Source organism: Elgaria multicarinata, chromosome 2, assembly GCF_023053635.1.
Source record: "Elgaria multicarinata webbii isolate HBS135686 ecotype San Diego chromosome 2, rElgMul1.1.pri, whole genome shotgun sequence".
In the NCBI taxonomy this organism is placed as follows: Eukaryota; Metazoa; Chordata; class Lepidosauria; order Squamata; family Anguidae; genus Elgaria; species Elgaria multicarinata.
In genome coordinates this window covers 49,048,054-49,061,688 of record NC_086172.1, presented here as the reverse complement: position 1 = coordinate 49,061,688, position 13,635 = coordinate 49,048,054, and the positions used below count along the sequence as shown (strand labels likewise).

The window sequence follows — 13,635 nt, the reverse complement described above, 5'->3', positions numbered from 1 at the left end:
CTTGCCCATGTTCCCCAGCAACTGGTAAGCAATGATATTGGCCACAGGTAACTAACACCTTACAGTTGTGTGATGGATTCCCCCTCTTGAGAGAGCCTCATTTTGCACCAAATTTGGAGTCACTTCAGTACTAGGCAACCTTTTAGGTTTCCCAACCTTTTTAAATTTGTCAGCTTTTGGGTTTTTGCATTTTGGGTTTTTAGAGCACATTATTGTTGTTTTTATTGGCTTTTAACTGGTTTTATTTCTTGTTGACAGCTGCCTTGAAAGCTTTGTTATAAGGCAGCCTATAAATACTGTTAATTTATTTAGTTTTGAAAAATTGATAAAACAGACCTACCCTCTTAACTATTTATCCTGCAATGGAATATGAGCACTGGAGGAGAACACTGCTAATACTTTATCTATTTTGGAGTCTGCAGAAGTGCAATCATTTCATTGATTAAACCTGTTCTGTCTGTGTTTCAGAGATTGTCAGGCGTCTTTTGTCCCATTGTTCACTCTTTGACAGAATGAAACTTTTTAGGAATGTATGAGAATTTTGTTTCACTTGAGTAAAATCCGCTTTAGCACAAATTTGTACTTGCACCTAGGCTCAGAAGCACTTGTGTGAATTTGCGCAAAAAAATCTGAAAGTCCGCAAAATCCACACGACACAGAATTCACACATCAGATTCATAGAAATCTGAACTCATTTGAATCCGTTAACAGATTGTTCTGACATCCTTATTCAGAACCATTAGAAAACCTTAGAAACATCCTTTTCAGATAGTCACTCATGTAGAATGTGTGTGTGTGTGTGTATGTATGTATGTGATTAAAGTGGCTGGTAGGCTTCTGACTTATGCACATTCATTTAAGTATCTGTAGGGAGCCCATGGACAGCTGTAAACACAGGGGTTCTCTATAGGTGTTGCCACTCCACATGTTGATTCTATTATGAATAAATGCCTGCAAAGAGCTTTGGAGAAGATTTCTTCAGATTAGGGGAATGTGACTTGGAGGAAGACTTGAGAACACCACTGGGATCTTCCATTTAGAAATAAACACTGGAAGTATGTTGTTGTTGTTATCTGAAATATGGGTGACATTTATTGCATGCTGATGTATTCTTTTTGTTTTTTTCTTTACCTTTGTCTTTAAAAAAGGGTTGGATCCAGGATCTGCCTTCTTTGGGTATAAGCACTCTGCTCATGGAAAGTGTTTCTGCCCAATTTTGGGGATCCCTCCATTCCCACTCACACCAGAGCTCAATTTATTCAACAGGGTCCCCCAACCTTTGTCTCATGGGGGTTGGAGGGGCTTCCATGGGGAGGAAAGAGGCAGGGAAGTCCACTTCTACCAGCTCAGTTGCATGTGCATAAATCTGGATCCAGCCCACTAAGTTTCCTTCTAGCCTTGGTCACATCACTTGGGATGGGCAAAGTTAACGGATGGAAGTAATTTCATTGGACTTATAGTGAGAAAAGCCAGAGAACACCTACTGAATTTCGTTTGAATCTGTTGTTCTTGATTGACCTTGGGGAACTGACCTTCCCTCAAGTGTCGGAATTCATCTGGCTTCCTGAATATTTACATTGTGAGCTTTACAACATTCCTGTGGGCATATTTAGAGCTGAATGGTTTGCTGAATGAAGCAATATGCAAAACCTGTGTTTTAACTTCTTCTCCGTCAGGTCTTCTACATGTTAACTGCTGAAGGGATTTCACTGCCGATGAAGGGATCACCTTCTGCCCTTATTAAATAACTTTGCATTCTACCATTCTTGACTTTGCATAGAATTTGACCAAAACGAATGCTTTAAAGACCGAAAACATTAGTTTAGAGTTTTTACAGCTTTTAACCTCTCAAGGCACGTCCTGACATGCTTGCTGAAGGCTGTGACTCACGTTGCAAGGGAATATGAGAACATCTTACAACAAATATTTTGACAGCTCAGAGTTCCCTCATACGCTTACTTCCTCTGAAGAATTTAAAAGCCAACACATCTGTGAATAATAACAACTTGGATTCCTGCCACAGTTTTCAAGCGGAAAGCCCTGAGGACTTCAGAAACTTCAGCATGATTATTGTTCTGAGGGCAAATGACAATTATTAAGCCATTAAAAAAAGAAAAGAAAAAGAAGGCGCAGTAAGGTAGGAATGGTGAAGTTATTTTTCTTGGGTCATGTTACTGAATTGTGCAGTACTGCCAGCAGTGCAGACTGGTAAGGGATGTGGAAGAGCCACAATATTTTTGCAGCAACCTTTAAATTTGGACCATAGTGAATGAAGGGGAATACATTGGCCTGTGGTGAATGGACCACTGCCCAATCTGCTAACCATAGTAGGGTAACCAAGAGCTCCCCATAGGCTCACACCTTTTTTGTCATGTGGGCATTCTGTCTTGCTTTTCAGGTGCAGAACTGACTATGGTTGGTGTTATGTTAGCATTAAGTCACCCTTACCTACTCCAGGTTTCTGGAATGTGTCACACACCCTTTTGCCAGGGGTGGTGAGGCCTAAATGAACCTAGCAAGGCAGGGTTTCAAAACAATTTGGACACAGTACATATTATTAGTTCTACAGGTGGCTGAAAAAAGGTTTTTTAAGAGGTTTCTGGGTGGAAATCTAGGGGTTCCACAAGGCTTGTGTTTTAAGGCTCATGCTACTCTCCATGCACTTGCTTTCACACCCCTGCCTGCTCGGTTGTTCATTCGTAAATAATAGGTATTACGAAAACAAGACAAGTGTCTTGTACTCTCCCTCTTTTTCAAAGGAAACTGATCTTAAAAAGCTGCTCTGGAACTTCCCACTTTTCAAGGAAGTAGAGAGCATGAGATGAAAGTGATGCACTGGTCTGTGGCACTTCATTGCATTATAAACATTAGGGATGTGCTCCACTTCTAAGAGGACCGGCGAATTAGAAGCGGAGCGAGGTGCTTCGCCTGCCCTTAAGGTGGAGGCGAAGAGGATTGGGGGGCCGGCGGAGCGTGGCGAAGAGGATCGAGGTGAAGGCGGATCCTTCGCCTCGATCCGGAGCTCCGCCGGAAAGGTAAGTGGGGTTTACCGGGCCCTGCCGCTGTCACTGTCGCCCATGCAGCGACAGCGGCAGGGCCCGGTAAACCCCCCTCCTCTCCCTTACCTGCCTCCGTCCGCGGTCCGTCGGCTTCTTCAATTGAGCCCGCGGTTCAACCAGGAAGTCTAGGAGTATGGGCGGAGTATGGGCAGAGCGGCGCGGGGGGCGGAGCGGGGGGTCCGTGCACACCCCTAATAAGCATAGCAGATAAGAACATAAGAAGACCCATGCTGGATCAGAACACAGCTCCATCTAGTCCAGCATTCTGGTCATGACCAGCTGCCTGTGGGGAACCTTCAAATAGGACATCATGAGTGCAACGGCACTCTCCCACTCATATTCCCCAGCAACTGATGTACATAGGCCTACCGCTTCAGGTACTGGAGGTAGCCACCACGACTAGTAGCCATTGATTGCCTTATCTCCATGTAATTCATCTACACAGATGAATTTTAAATCTAAGAATTTTAGATTTCTCTTTCTCTGCTTTTCTATATGTTCCATTATACAACTACTAGGTGCCACTGTTGTGTAGCAGAATCTCACACTACACTAGGGTTGCATTCCACCATTTCCTGATTATACCAGGATTTCCTTGCTCAAAAAATAAAGTGTGAAAATGGTTGCAAAGAATGGGAGAGGCCCTGCAGGGTGAGGATGATGACTTGTAAAGCACCCGCAAACTACTGTGAGGGAGGGATCACAAGTGCACAATGCCTTGTGTAGAAAATCTCTAAAACATTATGTGAAGCAAACTGTATTATACAAGTAAAGATTCTTGAAAGTTAGCACCAGTTCCATGTTCCCATTTGCTTTCTGATTTCTGGAATTATCCAAATAAATACTGTAAAAATCCTCATTGTGTGTCTGCACTCTGTTTATTAAAGAGATAAGCAGTGCAATCCTCTGTGTGTTTATTCAGAAGTAACCACCATTCTGTTCATCTACTTTCATGTAAGGGTGCTTAGGACTGCACTGTAAGGCTGCAACCTATACACACATATTTGGAAGTAATTTCTGTTGAACTCAGTTGGTCTTATTTCACGGTAAACAAAAAGATTATTGCACCACACAACATTTCTTTGGGGCATCGTTACCATGCAGCTAAAACAGGGAGAACTGTTAATCTATAACAGTCTTTGCATTTTTCTATTACTTTTTCCTTCCAGTCTGGAACTTTTCTCTGCATGGTTTCTTTGCTTGACATCTTTGCACAAAAAATGTTTCATATGCAAAAAACAATATGAGTATATTCATTACGTTAAACCAATGAATGAGTTCACACAGGCATTCAAAACACTGTGTTGTTGTTACCTTATATGCATCAATAATCAACTGGAGGATATTTCCAGAATCCTTCTGAAGACGCCCAACAGTAGCTCCAGGAATAAGGTCAGCATATTTCTGAAAATACAGGTATGACAATTATTAGGTAATGTAATGCAGGGGTCCCCAACCTCTGGGCCGGTACCAGTCCGTGGCCTGTTAGGAACCAGGCCACACAGGTGAGCTGCTTTCACCCCACTCCACCCCCCCATACCCCCAGCGTACCTGGGCACGGGGTGCCATCTTGCCTACCCAGCCGAAGAGAAGCCAGGACACTGGGGTGGGGCGGCTTTGGAACGGCGCGCCCAGCCGGAAGCCGCTCTGGGAGAGCAACTTCTGGGTGCGCCGTTCCAAAGCTGCCCACCCGCCCCAGCGGAGTGTGGGGCAGGCTTCCCAAAACCATCCCCTCAACCCCGCCAGTCCGTGGAAAAATTGTCTTCCACGAAACCGGTGCCTGGTGCCAAAAAGGTTGGAGACTGCTGTTGTAATGCATGACATGAGCTAAAAATGGTGGAAAAAAATGCTGAATTCAAGTAAATGCAATCATATTATTGCCTAGTTTAAGCATCACTTGATTCAGATGGTTCTTTATTCCCATAACACATTACTGATGACACTATGTCGATTTGCTGCAGTCACGTTGGCTGTCTTCACATGCAACGCTAAACCATGATTTAGTGCTACAACAATGAGCAGCAAAGAACTGCCATGGGTCTTGGGTTCCTGTGTTCCCCCTTCCGTCTCTTTCTCCCGCACAGCTGGGAAGACTTCACCGGTGTTTAGTTTCTGATTAGTTAAACAAGCCAGCTTCATAACCCATGATTTGAAGCTGGCTTGTTTAATAACTGACCTGAATTCTTAGAAATGTCCACTGTTTGGGATGTATCTAAGGCTGGAATCTACAAGTGGGACCTCAACTTCCATCAAACTCAGTGGAAGTTTTTTTTCTGAGTAAACATGCATAGGATTATACTGTAAAGCAGCCTTCCCCAACCTAGTGCCCCCCCCAACATGCATTGGGCTTCAAATCCCATCACTCCCCTTATGGAAGCTGTAGTGCAAAACATCTGGAGGGCACCAGGTTAGGAAAGGCTGCTGCAAAGTATATCTTTACATCCTGGGGGGCTGTCTATGTATCTTCTAAGCTCTGCAGCGGCTATGCAGTGGCACTGGGTCAGTTATACAACACAGTCGCCAACTCGTAGCCACCGCAGGGCTTTTTGTCAAAGCGGTGTGGTAAAAAAGCCAGGAACTTATCCCAACTTTTTCTTCAAAGTGAAGTCACCGCGGCCCTTCCGCCACATGACCTTGCTCCAGGGTTGAGCCAAGGGTGGATGGCAACCCCTGATTACTTGCTGGAAGCCAGGCAGAAGGCAGGGTTGTGTTAATTAACTTCTCTGATTCGGTGTTAATTCACCCTAATTTATATCTGAAACTGCGCATTTGTGGAGGGAGCTTTTATCCTTTACTTTGCTGATGTACAGCTGTGCATCTCCAGTTTATAAAAATAGAGTTCTGCTGTGTTCCCTGACCCTTTACTCTAATTGGCCAAAATTTGGGTGGGGATGCTCTCATAGGGAGAGCACACACACAGTATTTCACCCTATTTGAGCAAACAGTCAGGAAAGGCAGCAGATCTCTACTTTTATAAAGTGGAGATGCACAGCTGTACATCAGCAAAGTAAAGGATAAATGCTCCCTCCACAAATGCGCAGATTCTCCCTTCAGATCCTGCCCTGGATAACTTGGGCATAATAGGTGGGAGCTATTACTTCTGCCCTGCCTCACCCCCCACCCAGAAGTATGTTTTCTTGTGTTTTAGGGACAGCCAGCTCTGCTGTATAACACTGAAGGAGCAGAGCCGATTTCATCATACTACAGAGAATAAGAGCAATGCGCTTTCCTCCTCTCCTGCTCATCAAGATGAAACCCTGATCAATTTATGTAGATGTTATTCCAAATAAACATCTGCCTCAAATAGTTGTGAGACAGAGGTAGATAGTTCTATCTCTCCATGAACAGAAAACAAAATGTTAACCACGAAAGCAACATTAACAGCTAAAATGAAAATGTCAATTAGCACGTAACAAAGAACGTAACATCTAAAGGCAGCTAAGTAATATGTCAGGTAGTAAAAGAATACAGCTTGAATGATCAACCTACATAGAGGAAAAAGAAAGGAAGCATATATCTTAAACCATGCCACTCACAACTCAGGCAAACAAGTATTAAGCGAGCAATATGCACAATAGGCAAGGGCGACAGTAATTAGTCCCCCTATTTCTCATTTGAAGAACACCAAAGCAGCATAGCTTAATTGCATGCATAAATGTATAGAGATGATTTTTAAAAGTCTGCTGAATATGAGAGTCTGGAAAACAATGCTTTCAATTTAAATGGCAGAACAGAAAATATGAATTGAAATACCAATAGATTCAGACTCTACCATGTTGAATAAGGGAAAGTTGCAACAGTTAAATTTGGATGACAGCAATGCTCATCACTTGGGCCTGCCTTTGAAGATGGTCCAGAAATTTCAGTTAGTTTAGAACATAGCTCGAATCAGGATTGGGACTTAGGAACATATCACACTGATGCTTTGCCAACTTCACTGGCTCCCATTCTGTTTCCAGGCTCAGTCCAAAGTCCTGGTTTGGACCTATAATGGGCAGGATACCTGAAGGATCACCTGCATCCATATGCACATACCCAGACCTTAATATCTTCTGAAGACTTTCTTTGAGTGTAGTGCTAGTGAAGGAAGAGCTTTTTCAGTGGTGACACCTTTATGGAATGCTCTTTCCAGAAAAGATTTCCTAGCACCTCCCTTGGTGACATTTTGGTCCTGGTCAAATACCTCCCCCACCCCAAGGTCTTTTAGTCTGATCCTGCTTTAAATTAATTTTATCTGAGCTATATTTTAATGCTTGCTTTCTTGTATGTTTTATGGTATTTTTAAAATTTGCTTATTTTATCTTATTTTACTTTGTTGTGAACTGCCTGGAGAACATGATTGTACGTGGCATGTTTTAAATGAATAATTAGGCACATAATAAATATATTTTAGATAGTATGTATTTTTTAGTGCAAACAAATGAAATGAAAAGGATTCTATATCAACTGAAGCATAATGTTACTCTCAATAATTCCACAGAAAACAGAAAATAGAAGGGTTTTCCACAGAAAACCCTTCTATTAGGGTTGCCTATTTCTTCATATCTTGTTTAGGATAGTACAGTTTCAAGCTATTAGATCTTACCTTGGAGTCTCTACCTGTGCTCCAGTCTATTTTTATGGAAGTTTTTATGAGAAGAACCTGCAGCTTGTGCCAGCTTTCTCCATAAAGATACTGTTCTTCAGGTATCAAAATCTTGCCTCTGAGAAATACTAATTGACTGACACTTGGTGGAAATTGAGCTTACAGTTTGCATTCATACCTGGTCATTCAGATCTGTTCACACAGGTACACTGAGCGCTCCCATTGTATACTTCCTATATATGGAGTGACATCTATAGTCTACCTTCATCGACCTTTGTGCCTAACTGAATAATGAGTTCATTCCTAATTGTACAAGAATTGCAGAGTTCAGTTTCTTAATGTCACAATGTTTAAATGATTAACCTTCTTCAAAATGGCTCAGATCTCTCCTCACTCCATATGTGCTCCTTTCATTAAAATGTTCTCAATCCATATATATTATAACAGATGGCCTTGTTCATTAGCATTGCCATGGCTTTCCAGTACGTCCTTGATCAACAAGAGATAATGCTAAATTGTGCTAAGTTGTGGACGTTTGCTTTTGAGCAGATATGGAGTTGGATCCAGACTTACTTATACTTAGAGAAGGTCCACAGGACTTAAGTTAGCCATAGTTTGATTCAAACTATGGATAAATGAAGATTCAACTCATCGTTTAACCAAATCTCTAATTAAACTCTCTAATACATCAGAGGATAGATAGAAACAACACAACAAAAGATGGCTATTTTGGGTGTGTGTGTGTCACTGCTTTTCAAAGAAAGTTATATAAAACAATATTTCACAATGCAACCCTATGCATGTCTACTCAGAAGTAAACTCCACTGAATTAAATGCTCCAAGATACATGTGTACAAGAATACAGCGCAAGATAATTTCTGTTTTAGTTGGTTGTGGCTAAGTACTTGAAAATGAATTATCTTTAGCATAAAACTTAGAACTTCCTTTATTTCTAATAGCTCAAAATGCTTCACATACATTATCTTAGTGATCTTTATATATAAAAAACCTCAGACTATAAATCAATAGTATAACCTCCATATTACCAGACATGGTGGGAGGGGGGAATGGAGAATGACAGATAGTGTAAAACCACCCTTTCCATGCTGCTGCTCCCTCTTTTTGTTCAGGTTCAAATTATTCTCACAGGGAAGTTTGTTTTCAGCTTGTCCTACAGCTCTGAAGGTATTTTGTCTCAGATGCATGGAGAGTGAATGAGTTTATGAGCATGTTAGAGGGGAATGTTTGTACCCTTTAAACACATTTGTACTTCTGAAAGCTTTCTCTAGACCACTTATTCTCCATCTCCTGGCTCAGCCTATTAATAACCTGGGTGCATCCTGTTCTATTCCTGCACACTCTGAACTCTCCTCCTCACACAACCTTCACAGCTGAAGAAATGCTTTTACCTATTCTCCACATTCCCTTCAATACCATTGTGCTTCAACATTCACAAAGTCTTACCATCCTAAACAGAAATATCAATATTTCAATTTAAGAACTTACTTTTCTTAAATGAAATATTATTACTAGTGAATGTGCTTAAAACTTAGAAATAAACATCCCCATTCTAAATAGACTTACACATTAATCCAGAGAACTTTGGTTATTGTACAGTCTAAAAGTGTAATGAACAAATAACATCTGAACTTGGTAAATAATTCACTTGGAGAAATGTTATTTGTTCATTACACTTTTAGATTGTACAATAACCAAAGTTCTCTGGGCAGCTTACATGTCAAGTGAATATATCTAAAAATCATAATAAAACAGTAATAAAATAGCACAAAATAAAACAGCACAAAGTAAAATCTGAAAAGAAAATTCTTCAGTGGATAAGGAGTTTTTGGCTTCTGTTCAGTCTGTGAAGTATCCTTTCATCCTGAAACACTCACCTCTCAAGGACTACAAAATCACATTTTCCTTTGGAATTCTACATCCCTCACTATCTGAGTGGGCTACTACTGTTATACAAAGCATTATGTTTCAGTATCTCTTGGTCAGTTTTATCCTTGCATCAGTGTTCTCAGGTGACTTCCTTTGTTCCCCAGGAACATAATACTAAGTTTTATAATGTACAAAACCCTCATTCTGTTGTTATACCTTCTATGGCATTTTTGTTTCACTCTTGCTTAAAACACTACCTCTCCCTTTTCTTATCTCGTACAGCATGCAGCTGTTCTGCTAAATAGCTCTTAGTTCCATATTTTCAGTGTTGAGTTAGACTGACTGCCTATGTGTGCTGAGTCTATCCCAGTTTAAAGAAATGAGGATACTACCTCCTATTTACGGTGTTTTTCATACTGACATCTCATCTTAATAAGCATTCAGAGGAAGGAACATTAACATAAATAAGATTTATGTAACTTACCTCATACAAATGAAACTGTTTTTCTGTGACTGCAAAAATTAATAAAATATTGTTTTGTACAATCTTGTCTATTAATTGTCCTAAAGTTGGATATTCCTGAAGGCAAAACAAACAAACAAATAATTCCAAATTGGGATAATTAAACCTTTAAATAAAAAAATATTGCATATTGTCTGCTGGCCTGGAATTAAAAGTTTTGCGTCCTTATCTATGCATTAGTTACAACTAACTGGAATATCTTTTATATCTGGGTCTGGTGAAAAGTTGCAAAGTTTTTTAATTGGCCGTTTCCTGGCCATTTCACATCTAGGTTGGCTCTATGATTAGGCAGAAGTAGACAACATGCCATCTTTGGGACATCTTTCTTGGCAACTACTTCTAATTTTTATTTATTTTAAATAACAAATTTTCTTACTGGCAACTGGGATTGCTGCAAAGCAACTCCCATCTTCTTTTCCCTTGAGTGCCTCTGGGCTACATGTGGCTTGTATCTTTATAAGGTATGGGTCCAAAGGTCTCTGTGCTGAAGTAGTGATAAAACCACAAATTAGGGCTGATAATAAAAAATATGACAGCTCTAACCTTACTTAGAGCTTCTTAAAATCCAAGGAGTGGAGCTACAGGACTTCCCTATTGGAAACAAAGAAATGTTGTCTGGCCTTCCAAATGATTAAAACAGGAATGTGATGTCTCTGTGATGGAAAGGGAGGTAGTTGTTGCCTTCCACACTCTGAAAAGGAGAGTGGGATATTTCAGCTTGTAGACGGGCTCCCCCCACCCAATCACATAAACAAACACTTTTATACTAATTCAGTGGATAATGGCCCCATACAAATTCTTACAGTTAGAACACTTTAAGATACTATAATGGAGAGAACTGTTTAAAACATGAAGCATATTACCAAAACAGTTGACATGGCGTATTCATTATTATCATCCAAATGGCATTCTCCATCATTTGGAATAACAATTCCGGCTAGTTTACTATCCATTCCAAAATGGGATTCATCATCACTCACAAACACCAGCAAATGCAGGGAATCATTCCTCCAACCAATTTTTTCCTGGAATAAAAATGTAAATAGATGATGATAAAAGGTATGCAACTTGTGCATATAAAATTTCTAAGAAAATTGATTAGTCTTGTTGCTGTGAGCAAAACTACACAGAACGTCTACTCTGCTGAAGTTCAATTTCAAGGATGACAATCGCTAGTGGATAGGAACATAGGAAATGACCTTATACAGAGTCAGACTATTAGTCCAACCAGCTTAGTATAATTTACACTGAGTGGCAGTGGCTCTGCAGGATTTTAGGCAGGAATTTGTGCTAGCCCTACCTGGAGATGTGTGAATTGAACCCGGGACCTTCTGTATGCAAATCATGTGCTCTATCACTGAGCTATGGCCCTTCCCCAAGGAATGTGAATTTGAAATCAATAATATGCTTTTGTTAGATCTTTAATAATGTTTTCCCTTTACATCATTGTGTATACTAAGTGTTAAATGGCTTTTCATGGGCAAGACCAAACATGTTATCTGATTTCATTACGTTATAGTGCAATCCTATGCATGTTTAGACAGAAAAGAATCCTACAGCTTCCAGCATTCCCATGCTGGCTAGGGAATGTTGGGAGTTGAAGGACTTTTTTCTGTCTTAACATGCATAGAGTTACAACATTAGAAGCATTGATTAACTTGAGTCCATGTGATTCCAAAAAGCAGTATGCTGATATATTGGCCTAACCCAGATTCCTCACCCCTAAAATTCTGAGATATTGGGAATGAGGTAGCATGCTGTTTCCTTAAGAACAAACTGTGGCTTATTTCTCTGTTTTGTCAGAGGAGGAACAAGCCGGAGTATCTGGTTTGCATGTAATACTAACCAAACCACAGATGGAAGCTCCATGATTTCTTTAGCTGCATTGTTCCCGATAACCCAGATATTTTTTTAAAAAAAATCTGGGTTATTATGATGCACAAACTGGGCATTAGCTATAAAATTTATAGGTTTGATCTAAATATTCTGTTCACAGAAGACGTCTTCTGGGGACAGAAGGATTTTCCATGTACAGAGCGACCTTTAACGTCCATGGACGTGGACATGAACATTGCTGAAGAGTAAACAGGACGTATGATGTCAGAATTCCCTGATTATTAACTCGTTATATAAAGAGGTAGGTATTACATCTACTGGCTTCTTTTGAGATGGGATTTAATTTGTATATGAAGTGGTCAGAAGAGATGTGCTTTACATTGAGAAACTGTTAGCCTCTCTCCTTGAGGCAGAAGAGAAGCTTGCTTCCTGACCTAAATTGGTTTAATTATGTTGTTTGAAAATATATAATTGGAACTACTCATGATAATAATGCTCTATGCTAAACTAATATTAGAGCCAGAATAATTTGCAAAGTAAGAAATTATTTTCTATTATATTCTTAAACTTTATGATATTCCCCTTTCTGATTGCTGATACTCCATGTTTCTTGATTAGGTGTTGATTTTAGTCTTTCTGAATTTCTGGAATTCTCCACGTAACTGTGCACTCTACTGTGCAATACAGTTTTAGACTAAATATGGAAGACATTTGAAGGCTGGGATTTAAAGCACAGTAAGTCTATAACCTAGATCTTTTAATGAATAATAATAATAATAATAATAATAATAATAATAATAATAATAATAATAATTTCTTACGCACCTCTCCCTCTGGATCGACGTGGGGAACAACATTAAATACAAAAGTACCATAAAATGCATAAAACTGATTAAAAAGCATATAAAACTGATACAATATTAAAATAACAATCGGGCATCTTAAAATTCATCTGGCTAGCCCTGCCGGAAGAGATCAATCTTTATGGCTTTCTTAAACTTAAATGAAGAACATGAAGTTGATATTTTCCTCAGATATCTGCTGTTCGTGGGTATCTAATTAATTCTACAAGCAATGTGATATACGTTTGCGTAAACTGATGACAAGATATTAAGCATATTTTATCTCCTTACCTTACAAACAGCTGCCTGCATAATTGCATCAAATCCTCCTTCTGGATTATCTATGTTACCACTAATTTTCTGTTTTTTCACAATTTCATTGAATCTTTCAGCATCATTTGTCAATGACAGAATATGTTTGTATCCAAATGTTGGTGAGCAATCATATAAGACACTTCTGTAAAATAAATTGCATGTATATAGTGGTGCAGAGCACCTGAAAAAGCTTCAGAATGAAAGATACAAACCGCAGGCCACTTAACTATTTCCAGCGCATATTTCTTTACTTTTGAATGCTTAATGACTGGCAGAGGCCCATTCATGGCCCTCGAAAGCTTTATGGTATAGAGATGTTTTCTGCTGTTACAACCTACCCACGTGACTGAAATATTTTAAATGTTATTATGGTGCCTATTTGCTCACAAGGAAAATTCAGAAGGACAGCGTAACAGGCCGTTACAGACTCTTCTCAAGAGTTTTTCACAGCTGAAGTGGGATTTGAACCCTCCCAAGGCATCTATCAAAGTTCTCAAACAAGAAGTTTTACAGGGGTTTTCTTTTTATTCGTTTCCCTCCTCTTGGCACCAATGAGAAGGAAATTAACTAACCCAGCTCCATGGTTGC

General features: G+C 39.8%; 1 protein-coding gene across 1 annotated transcript in view; it reads right to left on the bottom strand.

The window, feature by feature from the left end:
- The window catches only part of ITGB6 (integrin subunit beta 6), a 52,730-nt gene that overhangs the window by 23,129 nt on the left and 15,966 nt on the right, over positions 1-13,635 (bottom strand). Inside the window, exons 7-10 of the mRNA XM_063116467.1 lie at positions 13,024-13,189; positions 10,918-11,079; positions 10,016-10,111; positions 4,374-4,463 (exon numbers count right to left, since the gene is read on the bottom strand). Of these exons, the coding sequence (XP_062972537.1) occupies positions 4,374-4,463; positions 10,016-10,111; positions 10,918-11,079; positions 13,024-13,189 (514 nt within the window). The remainder of the gene's footprint in view (positions 1-4,373; positions 4,464-10,015; positions 10,112-10,917; positions 11,080-13,023; positions 13,190-13,635) is intronic.